The sequence below is a fragment of the Phocoena sinus genome, chromosome 2 (assembly GCF_008692025.1).
Source record: "Phocoena sinus isolate mPhoSin1 chromosome 2, mPhoSin1.pri, whole genome shotgun sequence".
In the NCBI taxonomy this organism is placed as follows: Eukaryota; Metazoa; Chordata; class Mammalia; order Artiodactyla; family Phocoenidae; genus Phocoena; species Phocoena sinus.
The window spans coordinates 136394022-136414528 of NC_045764.1; the positions used below are offsets into that span (position 1 = coordinate 136394022).

The 20507-nt window shown below is 39.9% G+C and overlaps 1 protein-coding gene across 1 annotated transcript in view; it reads right to left on the reverse strand.

Moving 5' to 3' along the window:
- Positions 1-6556, reverse strand: part of CCDC175 (coiled-coil domain containing 175) — an 83258-nt gene extending 76702 nt beyond the window's left edge. Inside the window, exons 1-3 of the mRNA XM_032623530.1 lie at positions 6385-6556; positions 4550-4635; positions 2436-2547 (exon numbers count right to left, since the gene is read on the reverse strand). Coding sequence (XP_032479421.1) covers positions 2436-2547; positions 4550-4635; positions 6385-6544 — 358 coding nt within the window. The 5' untranslated portion in view covers positions 6545-6556. The remainder of the gene's footprint in view (positions 1-2435; positions 2548-4549; positions 4636-6384) is intronic.
- Positions 6557-20507: the final 13951 nt, after the last annotated feature.

Genomic DNA, 20507 nt, shown 5'->3' on the forward strand with positions numbered 1-20507 from the left:
AAAAAAAAAAAAAAAGGCAACCAAAGAAAATAAAACAAAAACATTCTTAATTCTGCCTTGAGCACAGATTAAGTCTTATTTTTTATCTGCATGTAGGAGTCTGTTGTATTTTCCCTGCCAAACTAGACTGACACTGTGCAAATTCTTTTATAACTAACTATGTCACTCAGGGTCTAGTCGGGAGATAGAAATCTTATATTGAATAGGGAAATTTTAATATAAAGAATTATTAACTGTAGCAGAGAAGTAGAGTAATGAGGGGACGAATACTAAGAAAGTAAAGAGAACTCTGAAGACTTTAGGAATACTAGGTACAAGGAGCAGCCCTACAGGGGCTGTAGGAAGCAGCACCTCCAGACCTGAGATCTAGACCTCATTGAAGAGGTCTGTGGCTCATTGGATGGCAAAGAAGTTCGTGAAATGTTCCGCTGGCAGAACTTACTAGAAATATGGCTTCTGGGGGCACTGGGGGGACTGGTCCACAGGGAACTGCTGTACTTCAGAACTCACTGCAAAACCACCTAAACGGTGCCAGGGTACCTGCCTCACAGGGAGCAATCTACCATGAAGCCACTCAGGGGATACTGGAGGGAGCTTCTGGACACCAAGGACTGTTGCACACTGCTGGCAGAAGCTATCTGCACTGCAAGAGTCGGCCAAGCTGAGCACACTAAAACAGGAACACAACCCCTTTTTCCTCCCGTAACCCTTCAGTGCTCTGTACTGACAAAGCTTAACATTGCACCAGCTGGCAAAAGGGGAAACTTACAGCACCCCAGCACCCTTATGACAGAGCAGACAATGAACGTAGACTTGGAGCTGCAAGGGAACATCTACTTTAAAAATGTTTTGTTTTTTTTTAAATTTAGACAACTGTTTTAGGTTGAGCTCCCTGGGAAACAAATCTTAAAATTTGTGTGTAAAGCTCTGAGGAACATCTCCTCTGAGGACATAAGGGTTGGGCAAGGGTGGAGCATTTAAATAATGATGAGCTGGAGCTGTGATGACACTTCAGAGTTATTCCACATGGAGCGAGGGAGGCAGACCTTTGTACTCTCTTGGTGACCAATCACTGAATGTGGGCAGCAGTTGGGGAGGGAGTCTAACTTCAAGTGAAGCTTTTCTCTTTTGCCTAGGGCAATTCCTGTAGAGGAACTGAGCTGTGAGCCTCAGCCAACACTCCTGGCAGCTGGAAAAATAAAGTTGGAGCCTGACCTTACACCAAATACAAAATTTAACTCAAAATGGATCAAAGACCTAAATGTCAGAGCTAAAACTATAAAACTCTTAGGAGAAACCTTCATAATGTTGGATTTAGCCATAATTTATTGGATATGACACAAAAAGCACAGACAACAAATGAAAATATAGATAAACTGGGCTATGTCAAAATTAAAAACTTCTGTGCAACAAAAGTCATTATTAACAAGAGTGATAAGGTAACCCATGGAATGGGAAAAAATACTTGCAAATCATATATCTGATAAGGGGTTAACATCCAGAATATATAAAGAATTCCCACAATGAAACAAACAACCTGATTAAAAGATGGGCAAAGGGTCTGAACAGACATTCCTCCAAAGAAGATATACCAATGGCCAATAAGCACATGAAAAATGCTTAACTAATTATGCTCAACTAAAAATGCTCATCACTAATTATTAGGGAAGTGCAAACCACAATGAGATACCAATTCTTATCCATTAGGATGGCTGTTATTTAAAACAAAACAAAAACAGAAAATATCAAGTGCTGGCAAGAATGCAGAGAAATTGGAATGCTTGTGCATTGTGCAAGGGGTGGTAAAATGGTGAAGCCACTGTGGAAAACAGTATGGGAGCTTCTCAAAAAATTAAACATAAAATTACTATATTACCATACAATCCAGCAATTCCCTTCTGCATTTATACCCAAAAGAATTGGAAGCAGAGCCTTGAATAGCTATTTCCACACCCATGTTTGTAATAGCATTATTATTTACTATTTCATTGTTATTATTATTATTTTGTAACAGCATTATTTACAACAGCCAAAAGGTGGAAACAATGCAAGGGTCCATTGATGGATGAATGGATAAACAAAACATGGTATATACACACAATGGAATATTGTTCAGCCTTAAAAGGAAAGGAAATTCTGGCACATGCTACAACATGGATTAACCCCAAAGACATGCCAGGTGAAATAAGCCAGTCACAAAAGGACCAATATTGTCTTTAGTCTATTTACAATAATTATATAAATTCAAGTCATATATATTATTTCCACTTAAAAAGTAAGGGAAACTTATTATGGATCTCACTATATTTGTGTTGTATACTCTTTCTGGCTATTTTTTGATATGAAATAACTATTAAACTCATCTTGTTACAAGTACTAGGCTCTATTTTCTTATAAGATAAACTAAATTTCTACAGTTGATAACCTCACAGTACCTTCGAATTCTCTGCTAACACTAGTGGGAAGAGTTTCCAGTAGAAAATATAGTCTGCTGAGTTCCATGCTTTCAATTTCCAGAAGATCAATTGTGGATTTTCTCATTTCTTCCTGAAAATGTAAATTACATAGTTAAAAAGTTAAGACATTAAAATAATAAGATTGATTTCCTAAACAAGGCCCTGTAAATGTTTTCAGAGATCAAAATTTGCTTTTCAGTAAGTACCTTTTGCCATTATTTTTATTTGGAATAGCAAGTGGGAAAAATAATTGTTCTTCAATGAGTTTTTAATGTGTCATTGTTAATTTATCTTTTAATTTCTGCTGATTTTCTTCTACTCAGAAATTATCTTTCGCTATGTGTGCGTGTCCCTTGTATGCAGTTTCAATAAATTTAAAAGGAAAGACTCCAACAAAAGGGTGACATTGAGAAAGGAAGCTTCTTGGGACTTCCCTGGTGATCCAGTGGTTAAGATACTGTGCTTCCACTGCAGGGGTGCGGGTTTGATCCCCGGTCAGGGAACTAAGATCCCACATGCCAAGAGGCAAAAAAAAAAAAAAAAAAAAAGAGAAGGAAAGGAAGCTACTTAATTTAAAAATGGAAAATGCCTATAAAACTATGCTTAGGTATAAAAAGAACAGTGGTTTTCTTATACCTACCTAAAAATATCTCCCTGCCTATTTGTTTGGAGATATATATATATATATGGGGCTAGTTTCAAAAAGGAAAACACATTGAAAAATCTGCTAGTGGAAAGAACAGATAAATCACCTCTAAAATAAACGGTCATAATGGCTATAGTTACTTTATGACCTGAGAAACTGCCATTGTATTTTATGAATAGTAAAAAAGCAGGTTGCATAATTGTATATTTAGTAAGACCACTTTTCTGTAAAAAATAAAATTCAATACAGGAATCATCTATATCCTGAAAGTAGTCAAGACATTCAACAAAGAGTCAATCGTGATTGTTTTAGGGTGGGATCATGTTGGTTTTTACATTCTTCCTTTTGCTTGTCTATTTTTTTCTAAATTTTCCAGAATAAACAAACACGCAATGCTTCTATAATAGTGAAAATCTGTTACTTTAAAAAATGGGAGGATTTATCTCTATTTAAGAGATTTCACAGCTCAGATATTAAATGGAGACATACTAGATACTTTAATAAGCCACAATAATTATTTTGAACACTTCAAATCCTGGAGAAAGACATAACTAAAAGAACGAAACAGAGGAAAGGGTTTCCACAGGACCACAGTGCAGTACAACACACACAAACTCTCAGTGTTTACATATATGTACTTAACTGGGATTATAAACTATAATTCTGTAGTATACCTACAGAACTATATATAATTACATAAAAATATAATTATAAAGTAATAAGATTAACTTTTCTCAGCAGTCTGTAGACTCAAGCTCATTAACTTTATAGCCATATTTCTACATTTTTAGATATTTGATAGGTAGTAGATTCTTATTCAATATTTTTAAATCAAATGAGGAGACATTGCCATTCTGAAACATCACTCAGGACCAGGGCCAAACAGAGACACTTCTGTGACACTTCAAGAGGAAATTATTTAAGTATTTCTTTGATGGGGCCAAGTTAGTATAACTGAAAGAGAACCCATTTCTTTTCACTGAAAAGCACTGTGTGTCAGTGGAGTAGGTGCCAAGTAATCTTTCACCAGTTTTGTGAGGAATTGCTTATGGAGACCTGAGGAAATTGGCACTATGCATGCAGTTTATCCCAGAGGCTGTTTGCTGGTTTTAAGCAATGCTCACATATTGATGTCACAAGCATTTGCCCATGTGGCCCACCCCTTAACTGAGCCCTGTTATCAGCAGGGTCTCTTCTCTTGAGCTGTCTTGCCCTCATCCATAGCACAGGTCCTTAATTCAGTGCTCTGCATGGGAAGTCGGGCACCAATCCACTACTGATCCATACTGGTGCAAATGCTTAGGAAACTGAGAGAAATTTTCATTCAGGGCAAATATTTTCCCTATTCATCTACTGAAGTATGTTGAACAGAGCTGGTGCTAAATTAAAGTTTGATGAAGAAATAAGTGAAAGATTGAAAAAGTAGCTCTTATAGATAATACAATACCAATTTCTTAACAGCAATAGCAATGTCCTTAAGAAAGGTCTTAGCTTCTTCATTGCATTTAAAGTAGTCACTTTGCAGTGATTGTTCTAAAAAAAAAATTAGAAAATTAAGATCTCTTATTTATCTACCCAAATCCTGTTTAACCTTTAACATCCAACTCAAATCTTACTCAGCTGAAAATTACATCTTCTATCTTTGAATTTCTATAGTACATCATATGAATCTCTTTTGTACTTGTTATTTCTTATTTTACAGTGTACTAATTTAGGTATATACTTTATGTTTCTTGAGGACAAACTCCTCTTAAGATTCTATTTTTGTAACACTTATGGTAGAAAGAAGGAATCTGTATAGGACAAGACAAAAAAATTCCATATATATTTATAAAAGGGATAAATATAACACGCCCATAGTGTAGGTTTAAGAATGTCTTCATATAAATTTGTATACGTATATCCTAAACGTAATCTTTTACAAAACAACACTTATTTAATTCTTTAAAAATTCATTATGTCATTTTCACTTCCATGCCAATATTTTAATCATGGGATGAGAGTAAGTATTTGTAAAACTGGTAGGTGTGAGGTAGATAGAGTTTCTAACCCTTTTCATTCATTGACATATGAAAGATAGCGCCTTTTCTCTCACACACTGTAAGTTGAAATCACATGGGAAAAGAGGCTTGGAAAATGTTGGTAGGCAAAGGAAGACAAGATACATGCAGAATGGGAAGAAGGAAGGAAAAATAAAATATAAAAGGAAGAGGAGAGAGAACAGAGGAAGCTCTACTCACCTTGGCTCTGTCACCATTCCATTATACAGATTCTGTCTAAATGGATTCCAGGCCTGTATCCACATGTGTGGGATGAGTTTGATGTGTTTAATGTTTCACATGTATGTATAATCTAAGTTGATTCTTATAACTTCATGATGATTCCCATCTCAGAGGTGAGAAATCTAAGACTTTTGAGGTCATGTCATGTGCGCAAGGTCACAGAGCCCATCACTTATAAGAGGTCTGGATTCAGACGCAAACGGTGTGACTCCAGAGTCCATGCCCTGAGTGGCCATCCTCAACTCTCAGAAGAGTAAATAGCAATTTCTGCCCTCAGTTCCTGAAAACTTGGATTCTCTTAATGAACTAAGCTCTCAAACCAAGTGAAAAATCAGTTACTGAGTTTCCAAGCAAGTGTGTGCTAGGGAGGGACAGGGATTGCCTGCTGTCTCTTTTCCTTTTTTCTATGGAATGAATAAGCACAAGCGTAGTCCCACTTGCAAATGGGCTGGAGAGCTACACACTTTACGACTCACACTCAGGGCAAGAAAGCATAATGAATTTTTTTCCTATGACAAACTTTCTGAGCGTCAAGAAATTATTAGCAGAAAAAGTATTTGTGCCTAATGCACAATTCCTTGCCTAATGCAACAGGTGTTTCTTCCTTTCTTATTTACCTGTTAAATCCTCCAGTTTGCCATGCCAAAGTGTTGGAGGAAATTAACTTGCAAAGAAAAGGCAAGAAGGGACAAGATGAAATTAAATACATACTCTAAATGCAGGTGGGCACTCCAATCACAGGCAAACAGCAGTGGCCTGGGAGTCCAGGGATTTGTCCGCAATTTGTCACCAGCTACTAGTGTGAGTTGGGCCAAGCCACAGAGCTGAGCCCTGGGTCCCACTCTTTCGCCCCCCTCTCCCCCAAGGAGCTGGAGAAGGTTCTGCCCTACCAGGGATGCCCTGAGTTCTGGGAGGAGGGTCCCCACGAAGGTTCCCGCTTAATGCCGCCTAGGCGCCACCTCCGAGATGACGTCCCTCCGGGAGCCCACGGGCCTCTCACCGACAACAAAGAGCTGCTTCAGGGCGACAGCCGCGACCGAGGAGCCCAGGGTGGAGGGGAAGGTGCATAATTCCAGGGAGGGGCCCGTGGAGACAGCGGCAGCCTGCAGCGCCTTCTCGCTGCCGAACCCCAGCTCTGAGGACCAGGAGCTCACAGCCATCTTGCTGCCCCTGCGCAGGGCCTACCGGGCCAGAGCGATGGACTGCCGGTTGCCACGGGCAACGAGGACGCCGAGGCAGAGCGCCAGCGCGCCACCTGGGGTGGGTGCCTCGCCAGTTTCTCTAACTTTATACACAATAATCACGCGATCCTATAAGGATGAGTCCCTCTTTAGACGCCCTTTCCTCCTTCCATTTCCATTTCTTTAGTTCAGGACTTGTGCCTGAACCCTTGTACACTTCTCGTGGACCGTGGGAATCATAATAATGATCACTTTTGAACGCATTTCTGTGCTAGGTACTACAGCTGTATGTACAGCTCCCTTAATGTTCACAATGGCTTAGTGAGGGAAGTTCTTTCATTATCTCCACTTTTACAGACAAGGAAACTGAGGCAGGGATGACTAAGTGAATTGCCCAGCGTCACAAGAGAATAATTTTGGGTTTAAAGTGGAGTCTGTATAAATCTTTCCATTATGCTACAATACCCATCTCTGTACTCTTCTAGACCTTTCCCTGTACACATTCTACCACTGTGCACATTTTAACTTGAATCAGTGATTTTCTTCTGCCTTCTCATCAAACCGTGAGCTCTTTGAAGGCAGGGATATTATTTTTCTCTGCGTCTCCAAACTCCAGCCCTGCATCAGGATCAGATTGAGTGTAACTATTAGTTCCCCTTTCCTCCGGTTGGTTAGAGAGCAGCGAAGATGATTTAACCCCCTCCTTCTTAAGTTTTCTTTACAGATGGCAAAATTGAAATCAGAGTGAAAGTAACATGACAATAGCTATCCTTTATTGAATGGAACTATACTCCAGGCACTGTCCTAAATACTTTACCTACAGTGACCTATTTAACCCTCATAACAATCCTTTGAGGTAGGTGTTATTTCCCACTTTGCATATGAGGACACAAAGTTTATGCCCTGAATCACTATGCTAGACTGCCTTGGAGAGGACACAGTACAACAGCAGCCTCCTTCCTCCAGGGAGAACCATATCCCGGCTTTTAACACTCTCCCGGGTCCCCTCTTTTGCAAGATTTGGCATTCAGATCCGTCCGTGTCCTCCGTGCTTTTCTCTGTGAGGCAGGGGGAGGATGCCTAGAAACCACATTCCTCAAACACGCTTGTCAGCTGGCTGGAGACACTGGTGGGAGATTAGCTGGCAAAGGAGCCATTCTGTTCGTCTCCTGGAATGGCAGTTTCAGGCCACCACAGTTGACTGCGTCCCAGCAGTTTGGGTGGCTCCAGAGGCGACAGGAGTGGGAATTGGTGTCTCCAGCTGTCTCCAATCAGTGAGTGCAGGCATGTGGGCACTGTACAGGCTTGTGGCAGCTTCCTGGTGTCTGGGATCTTCTTTACGTAACTTCCCTCTGGTTTCTATAGCCCTTGTAGCATACTTCCTCTGATAAATTCCTCTCTTCTTGAACTACCTAGACTGGACTGCCCTAAGCCAACCCTTATGCTGCCACCAGAATATTATTCCTACTCATCACCTCATCTGGATCACGTTGCTCTCCACTGTCTATGAGTGAGGCCAGTCCCTGAGGGGACATTGCATGTATACCTTTGTAATTAGAAAAGAAAGTAAAGCTTTTTTTTTTTAATTATAAAAAACTTTAAAAAGATACAGAAGATAAACAAAATAGTTGAGAGTATAAAAAAAGCTTTCTGATCCTTCAGTAGCCATAGATGGTGTTCAGTGAGCCAAAAGTCATGTCCTACTTCTCTCATGTTTCCTTTTTACTCTGGTAACATAAGAGATACTTTTCTCTTCCAGTCAATATTTTTCAGGCAGACTTTTGCTCAGCAACAGAACAGCATATTAGAATACGCCAGTCCCACGCCGACACTGATTTTTAAGTTATGGTAAGCAAGTTTGCTTCTGTTTCCCCTGCTGCTGACAGGGCCAGGAGAACCCAAGTGCTGCATGAGTCTGACCCCTACTTGCAAAGGAACGTATACAACACTGTATTCAGGCGTATCTGCAGTTTCTACAGTATTCGAGGTGTATATGGTACTTGACGATGACATTGCTCTTGTTCCTGCCTCTGCATAAATCTAGTACCTCTAGAGAAAGCCTCAACTTCTTGGTTGTGTTTCTAGACCCTGGGTTAGACCAAGCCAAGGTCCCAGTCTCTGTGATGTGTTAAACATCTCACATATAGGAAGTAGTTGCACGCTTCAGTGCTTTGTGCTCAGCATTTCAGCATCTCTGATGGTTCAGTATTGGACCACGCTCAAATCCTCCTGAGAAGTAAGAATTCAAGAAAATAGAGTCTCTGTCTTCCTCACTCTGATCCTACCAGTACCAAGCATAGGGCCTGATATGGGCACATGGCCCTGCCTCCCCATCATGGCTGGTCAGTAGGATTTTCTTATCTTAATGCCTTGCCATCTTTTGCATGTTGTGTTTCATCTTCAGGCTTGTTGCTCCATGGTCACAAATGGCGACTGTAGCCCCAGACCTCATGCCCTTGTACAAAGTGGAAAGGAGTAGAAAGGGTCCACCTGTGGAAGCCCTTCTTCCCTTTCATCAGGGAAGGAAATCTGTCTACTTCCTTTTATGTCTCAGTGGCTAGTACTAGATCACAAGGTCACCCATGAAAGGGAGGTTAGGCCAAGGGGTATCGGCATTTCCAGGTTCTGTGGAGGTGGCAGGAGAGAAGAGGCTTCAGAACAGTTGGACAGTTAGCCATGGAATGTCAGACACACATTCATTCTCTGAACTAATACTTGTCAGCCCCAACATTAGGTCTAAACCAGCTGGCTGGGTGGGCCTTTCCTAGGTAAAGGAATCAGTGACGCTTTGAGCATTGAATAGAAAGGCATTCTTGATCCTTGCCCACTGGGTACCTTTTAAGCCTTCATATTGGCTTTATGCCTATGTCTGCAAGATGGTTATACATTAGACAAAGATTCCATACCCCTTGGGCTTCTCACAGCTTCTAAAGTACCCGTCCTGTGATTAGTCTGCGATTCTTAGTTCCTGCGACTCCATCACACAGTCATTTGTGGTAAAATGGCAAGAAAAGCATGTCCCCTAGGTAATGCCAGATGGTTAGAGAAGCAAACAGATGGATTAGTGTCCCTGATGGAGCTACGCCAAACAAGGATAGGGCAGTGTCTCCAAGAAAGGGCAGACCATATCATTGTTTGTAACAACACCTGATAAGGAGCCTCCTTTTCAACTTTGTCTCTTGACTAGTTTTTATCTGTAATCAGCAATTGCTCGGGGCTAAACAGATTTGAGTCAAATGCCCGTTGCATCATTTGCTGGTAGTTTTTGATTGGCTCAGGTAGTTAACCTCAATCTCCATTCTTCATCTGTAAAATTGGATTTTACATCCTGGGATTATGAAGCTTATGCAGAATAATGATGTACTTACCACAGAGTACATGCTATTTCCCATCTTTTATTTCTACTAAATGGAAAACAAGAAACGTTTCTTCTGAAATACAGATGTTAACGTCCTTTCTGCATCCCTTGCCTTCCTTAAACCTCTTGGTCATTCAACCCTTAGTGACAATTACTGCAATTAAATCAGTTGCTGTCCCAGAGATGGGAAATTGGTTTTATTTCCATGTTATTTCTGCTGGACAGCAGTGACTGCCTGGAGTGCTCAGTTAGGGAGGTTCTGAGGGCCGAGTCTCTGCAGAGAAAGATGCCTGCCAGGTTACCAGAGAAAGGCACGGCCTCACGTGTGTTGGCATTGGACTCATTGGTTTACGTGTTTGGGTTGTGCCTTCTGTGTGCTGGGCATTGTGCTGGGCACTGAGCTTATAAAAATGAGACCCATAGGTGGCACCAGTGAAGGCCTCTCTGAGGAAGGGGGACATAGTGGTGAGGAGTCAGCCTTCTTTTATTATTCTCTTAGTGGAGGAGAGAAAGAGGTCAGAGAGACAAGGCAAAAAGAGGAAAGAGAAATAAGAGGAGGAAGGGGAGACAGAAGGGGTAAGAATCTGGAGAAGTCAGCTGTCTACTCTCATGAGAGCCTCCTTTCCTCTTGTTTCCCCTAAAAGTTCACTTTCTCTGATGAATCCACTCAGCACGTATTGAGCTTTATTACATACCAGACACTCTTATCAGTGCTTTGACTAAACACATGGACAAGATTTGGCCCCCTGTTTTCAAGAAAGTGGCCTTGAAGGTGAAAAAGAAGGGTCGGTTTTGAAGCACACCTGCAAAGCAGTTTGTGGTTTTAGAAAATGTACGTTTTGTGACTGTTTCCATGCCTTACTTAATCTTTATCATAACTCTCTGGGGTGAATTATGATGATTACCCTATTTTTCAGAAAATCACCCCAAGATGAGAGCTTCAATGACCTTGGGGATAACCTCAGGTCAGGCCCTTAAAGTTGGACAATGGCAGAGCAGTCCTTCTGACTTCAGGACTGGGGCACTGTCTGCTATGCTAGAGCTGCATTGTGGCTTTGTGACCCGGGCAGGGGATTGGGGCTCGGGTAAGGAGTGCTCTGGACTACACAGGACGTCGGCACAGCCATGGAGGTGTGCCAATGGGCATGGGGTGAATGGAGAGGAAAAGCAGGAGCCCAATCAGAAATTTAGGTTGTGATTTCACTACAAAGATCCTTGAATTCCAAGCTCAGGAGTTTGGGTTTTATGCTGCGGGCAATGCTGCTGAGAGCAGAGATTAAGCTGTCCCTGCTGGCAGCTGCATGGTAATTCAGTTTATTTTTGCCTAAGGTAACATTTTATCACAGGACAGAATATCATTATCAATAACGGCATTCTGATTTTTTCAAGTGAGCATCTGCAGAGTAATCAGAAATTAAATTGGGCCTGAAACAACCCATGCCATATTTAGCAAGAATGTCTTATTATTTTACTATTATTAACTTAAGTCACTGAAGTTTCAAAGGGTATCCTCTTTTAGAAAGGTAGCTGGGGATAATTGTTAATGCTGACTTAGCATTTTTAGACTTTTCTAACATTCACGATCTTTCAGGAGCAGTATTCTTATTTTCCTTATTTTTTCTCATTTTAGTTAACTCTTATTATTGAAGAATAGATAAGGTAATTCATATGAAGACGGTTTGGTAAAGATAATTGGAGTAAGTACTCTCCATTTGATTTAAAAATCTCTTTTTTTTTTTCCTTTAACAAATTTAGAAAATGTCAGATTATCACTGGCTGACCATTCCCTGCATATATGATTGCAGTTGAGAATTTCCAGAGCTTATTTGGGAAAGTGAAAATACAAGCCATGGCAATTCTGAATCCCATTCCTTCCCACCTCCTCAAGGACCTTCCTCAATTAGTTCCTCCCTCACCTGTGTCTTCCTCCGACCTCATGCCCAGTCATCGCTTCCTTAATTCATGCCTTTCCTCAACCCTTCGGCCACCCTACCTCTCAATTACCAAACTTCTTGAAAGTGTGGTCTACATCTTGGCTATAATGCATCCCTTCACCCGGAATTCTAAATTACCTCTTCCTCATCTTCTAATGGCCTTTTCTCAAGCCCCGATCCCACACATCCCCTTTCCTGCAGTATCTGACACAATTACCCAGCTCTCACCAACCCTTCTTTAGAAACTCACCTCCTAATTGGTTCTTGCTTTTCCTTCTTCACTTCTTTCGCTGCCTTCCTTGGGCATGCTGCCTGGGCTCCATCCTTGGTCTTCTCTTCAGGCTCTCTCAACCCTTCCCTTGAATAGAGTTGAATCTATACAAATAACTCTTAGGTTGTATCTCCTGCCCGACCTCTCCTCTAAGAATTAATCTTGTAGACGAGACTAAACATTCTCATCAGCTATGCTGCCAGCATGTCAAATTCAACCAGTTCAGAATCAAAATCTGCATCGCAGGTGCTTTTTCTGCCTATTGAAAACATACTTGTATTGTCAGCCCATCTGAAAAGCTGTATCATGCACAAGTTTTTTTCTGGATCCCAATAATTTCAGTGCTTCCAGAGCACTTTATTCAAATTTTTTTATGGTTAGTCATTGTAGGCTGAGTGGTCTAAGAGTTTTCTGTGTGATAGTCTTATTACTAAATAGCTATGTAGCATTTACACCTCAGTTTTCTCATCTGTAAATGAGGCCTTAATTTAGGGTAGTCTTGAGAATTAAATAAATTAATAAACACTTCAAAGTGTTTAAAACAATGCCTGGAACAAAACAAACAACTCCATATATTTATTGTTTTCATCGCTATACTATGAACTCCTTAAAAGTGGGAACTGTGTTTTACTCATTTTTTAATCTCCTGTAGCACTTAGCATAGCAATTTTCACACAATAGATGCTTAAGATATTGTTGAAGTGGATAACAGGAGAGATTCATGTGCTCAGAAGTTTTTTAAAATATGGAGCTCAAAATCTCCTGCAGTTTAGGTTTTAGTAGAAAAAAGAATAATACTGGAGAAAAAGGCAACTTCCTCAGGGTCTAACACCCCTTTTACATGTAGGCTGGTACAGCAAGAACTGACATTCATAAAAGTCTTACTGATCATTACTATTACAAGACCCTGAAGAACATTGTGAACCACCAGATTAAGCTGCACTTAACACTTGCTTCTAAGTGAATTTTATTACATCAGAATTATTCCTTAATAATTAGTTTTATGATAACTCTTATTTAACCATGATTTCAGTTAATGAGAACTTTGGATTCCCAGCTCTGCAAGATCAATGAGCTTCTGGAGTTGAGAAATGAATTGTCACCGTGGCTCCAACATAACAGTTGTTTTTCTTGTTCCATTGTCAATTCATTCTGGTTCAGGATGAATTTGTGTATAAAATTAAGCCATGATATCCTGAAGATTTGTGCACTCTTCTTTACTGCCTCTATTCACGGCGGGGTTGTTAGGTAATACCTGGATTTAAGCACTTTTGTCTTTAACTACAAAGGTCAAAGCAGCAAAATTGTATGTTTGGAAAAAATACTCAACCTCCTGTACTCAAGTCCTTGGACTCCCTTGTGTTATGCCTGTTTATAATTAATATACTTTAGTTGAGTTTTTATTACTAGCAATCAAATAGTCTTGCTGAGGCAGCATTGCTCCTGAGTTAGAGATTGTAGGGAGGGGGCAGAGAAACACAGGAAAGGCGATGTTCTCAGTGGAAAGAGCCCAGGCCTCAAAATCAGACAAATAGTGATCCAAGTCCTTGTTTCACCACTTACTAGTTATGTAAACTTGTGCCAGTTATTTAAACATCTTGACATTCAGTTTCCTCATTTGGACAATAAAAATAAAAATATTAATCATGCAGGATTTTGAAATTCTGAGGATTAGAAGTAATGTTTGTAAAAAGCGCACCAGGCACAGTGTCTGGTTCAATGGTGCTATATTATTGTTAACAAGTTTCATTTTAATAGCTTCAAAGTAACCTTATTGACTAATAAATCATGCAGCTAAATTATAAAATAGTTAATTGGCTAAATACATTTAATATAATAACCAATTTATGAATTAAGGAATAAAATTTTAAATAGGATAAATTTTTATAAAAAAGAAAATAAATAAATGCACTTTACTTGTTAAGAAGAAACTCTATAAAGGCCAGGAAAAAATTGCTCTTGGTTTAGTACTATTCTTCCCAATGGAGATTAAAAATTCTGCCATGAACTGGGCACCCAAATGAGTTAATGTGGATAACCTACAATATAATAGAGTGAAGAAAGTTCCACTTACTCTGTTGGAAATACATTTTTTGGTAGCGAACATCTGGCTTTTCTCTCCCACTTAGAGGAAGCAAAGACATGAGCTAAATTCTACTGTTGAAAATTGGTTGACCAAATATGCATGGATTTACTTCTGGGCTCTCTATTCTGTTCCATTGGTCTATATGTCTGTTTTTATGCCAGTATCATACTGTTTTAATTACCATAGCTTTCTAGTATAGTTTGAAATCAGGGAGCATGATACCTCCAACTCTGTTCTTCTTTCTCAAGATTGCTTAAGCTATTCAGGGTTTGTGATTCCATTGCATTTTCTATTTCTATGAAAAATGCCACTGGAATTTTGATAGGGATTGCACTAAATCTGTATATCACTTTGGGTATTATGTACATTTTAACAATATCAATTCTTCTAATCCATGAACACGAGTATCCATTTATTTGGGTCTTCATCAATTTCTTTCATCAATGTCTTATAGTATTCTGTACACAGACCTTTCAACTCCTTAGTTAAATTTATTCCTAGGTATTTTATTCTTTTTGATGCTGTTGTAAATGGGATTGTTTTCTTGACTTCCTTTTTGGATAGATCAATGTTGATGTAAAGAAATGCAACTAATTTTTGGATGTTGACTTTGTATCCTGCAACTTTACTGTATTTGTTTTTTAGTTCTAACAATGTGTGTGTGTGTGTGTGTGTGTGTGTGTGTAATCTTTAGGGTTTTCTACATACAGGATCATGTCATCTGCAAATAGAGATAATTTTATTTCTTCTATTTTGCTTTGGATGCCTTTTATTTCATTTCCTTGTGTGACTGCTCTTGCTAGTACTTCCAGTACTATGTTAAATAGAAGTGGTGAGAGTGGGCATCAGATCTTAGAGGAAGAGGTTTCAGTTTTTGCCATTGATTATGATGTTAGCAGTGGGCCTTTATTATGTTGAAGAAATCTCCTTTTATACCTATTTTGTTGAGAATTTTTATCATGAATGGATGTTGGTCTTTGTCAAATGCTTTCTCTGCATCTGAGAAGCTCATGTGATTTTTATCTTTTATTCTGTTAATGTGGGGTATCACATTGATTGATTTGAGTATGTTAAACTAAACTCGTATCCCAGGGATAAATCCTACTTGGTCATGGTGTATAATCTTTTTGATGATGCTGTTGAATTCAGTTTGCTAGTATTTTATAGAGGATTTCTACACCTATGTTAATCAGAGATATTAGCTTGTAGTTTTCTTTTTGTGTTTTTGGCTTTTGTATCAGGGCAATGCTGACCTCATAAAATGAGTCTGAAACTATTCTCTCTACCTCTATTTTTTGGAAGAGTTTAACAAGGATTGGTATTCATTCTTTGGATGTTTAGTAGAATTCAGCTATGAAGCCATCTGGTCCTGTGCTTTTTTTATTAGGGGGTTTTTGATTACTACGTCAATCTCCTTATTTGTTATTGGTCTGTTTAGGCATTCTATTTCTTTTTGATAAAGTCTTGGTAGGTTGTGTGTTTCTAGAAATTTATCCATTTCTCCTTTGTTATCCAATTGGTGTGCATATAATTGTTCATAATAGTCTCTTATGATCCTTTTTATTTCTGAAGCTTCTATTGTAATGTCTCTTTCATTTCTGATTTCATGTCTTTTCTCTTTTCTTTTTTATCTAGCTAAGTATTTGTCAGTTTTATTTTTTGAAAAACTTTTAGTTTTGTTGATTTTTTTTAATAACTTTATTCAGTTGCTTATGTGATGCCCTTTATTTTGTTCCCCTACTGATAATGATTTTTTTTTTTTTTTTTTTTTGCGATACACGGGCCTCTCACTGTTGTAGTCTCTCCCGTTGCAGAGCACAGGCTCCGGACGCGCAGGCCCAGCGGCCATGGCTCATGGGCCTAGCCGCTCCGCGGCATGTGGGATCCTCCCGGACTGGGGCACAAACCCGTGTCCCCTGCATCAGCAGGCGGACTCTCAACCACTGTGCCACCAGGGAAGCCCAGTTTTGTTGATTTTTAAAAATTGTTTTTCTATTCTCTATTTGACTTATTTCTGCTCCAATCTTTATTATTTCCTTCCTTCTTCTAACTTTAGATTTAGTTTGTTCTTTTTTAGTTCCTTGGGGTGTAAAGTTACATTGTTTATTTGACATCTTCTTTTTTAATGTAGGTGTTTATCACCATAAACTTTCCTTAGTACTGCCTTTGCTGCATCCCATAAGTTTTGGTAATTTGTGTTTTTGTTTTCATATTTCATGAGAAATTTTTAAAATTCCCTTTTGATCCAGTGGTTGTTCAAGACTGTATTATTTAATTTCCATGTGTTTATGAATTTTCCACATTTTCTTTCTGTTACTGATTTCTAGCTTCATTCCATTGTGGTCCAAAAGGTACATGATATAATTTCTATTTCATTAAATTTTTTAAGAGTTGTTTTGTGACCTAACATGTGATCTATCATGGAGAATATTCTATGTGCACTTGAGAAGAATGTGTATTCCTCTGCTGTTGGGTAAAAGTTGCATATGTCTGTTAGGTCCAGTTGATTTCTAGTGTTGTTCAAGTCCACTGTTTCTTTATCAATCTTTCTGTCTGGATGTCTACCCATTATTGAATGTGAGGTGTTGAAGTCTCCTCCTATTATTGTATTGCTGTAAATTCCTTCATTCAGATTTGTCAATATTTGTTTTATATAGTTAGGTGTTCTAAAGTTGGAAGCGTATATATTTACAATCATTATATCTTCCTGTTGAATTGACCCTTATAACATTATGTAATACCTTCTTTGTCTCCAAACACAGTTTTTTAAAAAAATCAATTTATTTATTTATTTTATTTTTATTTTTGGCTGTGTTCGGTCTTTGTTGCTGCACATGGGCTTTCTCTACTTGTGGCAAGCGGGGGCTACTCTTCATTGTGGTGCGCAGGCTTCTCATTGCAGAGGCTTCTCGTGTTGTGGAGTGCAGGCTCTAGGCATGCGGGCTTCAGTAGTTGTGGCACGCAGGCTCAGCAGTTGTAGCTCATGGGCTCTAGAGTGCAGGCTCAGTAGTTGTGGCACATGGGCTTAGTTGCTCCGTGGCATGTGGGATCTTCCTGGACCAGGGATCAAACCTGTATCCCCTGCATTGGCAGGCGGATTCTTAACCACTGCACCACCAGGGAAGTCCCCCAAACACAGTTTTGACTTAAAGTCTACTTTACCAACAAACTTCATACTTTAAATTCTCATGTTGCCATTTAGTGTCCTTTCACTTCTACTTGCAAAACTCCCTTTAGCCTATTGGGGAGCAACCAGAGAGAACTAATTCCAGCAGGATTCTTTTAAAAGGCAACTGGGACACAGGATACAAAATAATTCATTTCAATTTACTCATCAAAGAAAATGTGGCCAGCTAAATTAATTCTGTAATATTGAAATGTATTGAACTAAAGAAAAAATTTAAAGAAAAATATCATAGTGTGGAGCTTGAGATTGGTGCCAATATAAAGCACTAGAGAAGAAAGTTGGAGTGTGAAGAGAAAATGACCCTTTGCCTAGATCTACAGAGTTTGTTTATTGCTCCTTAGCCACAACCACACTGGCTGATGCCAAACTGCAGTGGGGTCTCCTGTGTGCCCCACCCACTCCCTACACTCAGAAGAGAGTGCTGAAGTTTGGACGCCTGAAGCTGCCCTATACAATGACAAAGTGGCAGTTGCTGAAACCCCATAATAGTGAAGCAAGGCCCAACACTCGGCTACACTCAAGTACACTTCGGTAAAGAAGGAGCTGTCCCACTACTCAGCAGTAATTCCTTACAGTGAGAAACAACTGGGGAAACAGAGCTGGGCTCTGCACGGAAGGAAAAATCTTCACAGTGGTGTAAGGGCCAGCATGAGGCTCAGGGGGTTCTATGAGTTGAACTGTGTCCCCAGTAAGAGATATGTTTAAGTCCCAAACCCCAGAATGTGAGCTTATTTGGAAATAGGATCTTTACAGACTAATCAAGTTAAAATGAGGTCATTGGGGGCCCTAATCCATATGACTGGTGTCCTTACGAAAAGGGAAAATTTGTACACAGAGGGAAGATGATGTGAAGACACACAGTGAGAAGATGGCTTTGTGCCTGGAGTGATGCATCTACAAGCCAAGGAATGCCATGGACTGCTGGCAACCACCAGAAGCTAGAAGAGGCAAGGAAGAATCCTCCCCTAGAACTACCAGAGAGAGCACGGCCCTGCCAACACCTTGGTTTTGGACTTTTAACCACCAGAACTGTGCCAGAATAAATTTCTGTCATTTTTTTAAAACTTTTTTTTAATATATATATTTTCAACATCTTTATTGGAGTATAATTGCTTTACAATGTTGTGTTAGTTTCTGCTGTTTAACAAAGTGAATCAGCTATACGTATACATATATCCCCATATCCCCTCCCTCTTGCGTCTCTCTCCCACCCTCACTATCTGTCATTTTAAGTCATCCAGTTTTTGGTACTTTGTTAGGGCAATACAAGGAAACTGATATAGGTGGGGAAAGAGCAGAGAATATACAACTGTCCTACTCCCTTTTTCCTGAAATCATCCATAAAATATACCACAGCTTCTTCACCTACTCACCCCCTGCTTGCTTAACTCATGTGTAGGCTATAAGAATCTTCTACTGTTCACTAGTTTCAGGATAACCTCACTCACTCTGTGTCCCTGAGGGCTCTATCCTTGGTCTGCTTCTTACCTGGGCATTGGGTCCTCACATTATTTCCATCATCTCAAATATCACTCTGACTGATGCTTCCTGTAAAAGCAGGATCATATGTGCCCTGTGTTCCATCTGTTAAAATTCTGCATCCATACCTATCATTTTGTCAGGCTGGAGTTTCCTCAGGAAACTTCCTTCACCACTGCTAGCAAACAGAATTCCTCATTAGATCCTCTGAATGAGCAGCTGCTTATGAAAGGAATTCTGGGCTCTCCGGAGGGAGGCAAATGCTGCACATGCAGACCTTGTAGAAGGTTAATTTGACACAATAAAGCCATTTAGAAGAAACTTTATCTCAAAGGTCGTACACTGAAACACACACACACACACACACACACACACACACACACACACACACACACACACTTCTCTTCTAACCTAGTAACCATAAAAAATAGCAAGCACCAAACAAAGCTTATTATCTTCCTTCCCCAGACAAGCTCTTCTGGGCTTTCTAACCTGAAAAATGGTATTGCACTCTCCTGATCAGCTAGTCTTCGACAGAGCTGGGGCTAGGGTGAGGTGAGCAAGCTGCCTAGGGTGCAGAATTTAAGGAGGCACTCACTCTCAGGGTCAGCCTTGGTCTTGAACTCCCACATGTAGTCAATCACCAACTCCAGTCCCATCCCCCTCCATGTCATCTCTCTTAGTGGCTCCTCTGTGCACAGTGGGTGCTAGGCATGTTGGGTTGATACAGAGGATCAGGGACAGATGAATATATCCTTTGTATTCTCAGCTGCCTTAGTAGAAGCCTTGTCGTTCATTTGTCACCTGTCTGCTGTTAGTTATGTCACAATTATCTCCTATATTCTTCTAATCTCCAGTAACATACATCCTCATTGTGTCTATGCGTCTCTCTGAGATCTAAAAAATAGAGCACAAAATCCTTAACATTCAAGTTTCTTTTTAGTGTGGTTCAACCCACCCTTTCAGCCTTGCCTGGCACTACATTCCCACCCAAGCACTTTACAGCACAATTCAGCGTATTACTCACTGTTCTCTGCATATGCCATGCGCCTCCATGTCTTAGCACCTTAGTCCATGTTCTTTCTTCATACTGGGATGAACCTTCTCCCTCTGGAAAAAGCCAAATCAGAACCCAGCCCCAAAGTCCACCTCTGAGAATCCTTCTCTGTTGCTCTAGTCTTACACTGCAGCTCTTATTTCATGCTGCCTTTTACTTAGTGAGCATTTCCACATAGCCATCTCCCATCACCCCCAGTCTTGGCTGTTGGCACAGTGTCCAGTTAGTTAGCTATGTTGTCATCACAATACTTTGCACAGAAGGGTAACTCCATGAGTACTTATTGAATCCAAGTCTAAAACTAGTCAAAGGCAGCTTTTTTTAAGTAACTATCCTTCTTTCTCTAATTTTTATTTCTCCTATTGCTATTACTTTCATCCACTTCTACCTCATCATCTTTGACTTTTGACTTTGACAGTGAAATAACATAGGCAATTGGACTTCTGCAAAAAGTAGTGAACAATCCTTAGAAGACTTAGCTTGGTGAGGGCAGGAATGACTATCTCTCTTATTCACAGCCCTGTTCTGAGTGCTTGGCACACAGAAGGTGCTCCATAAATAACTACCAAA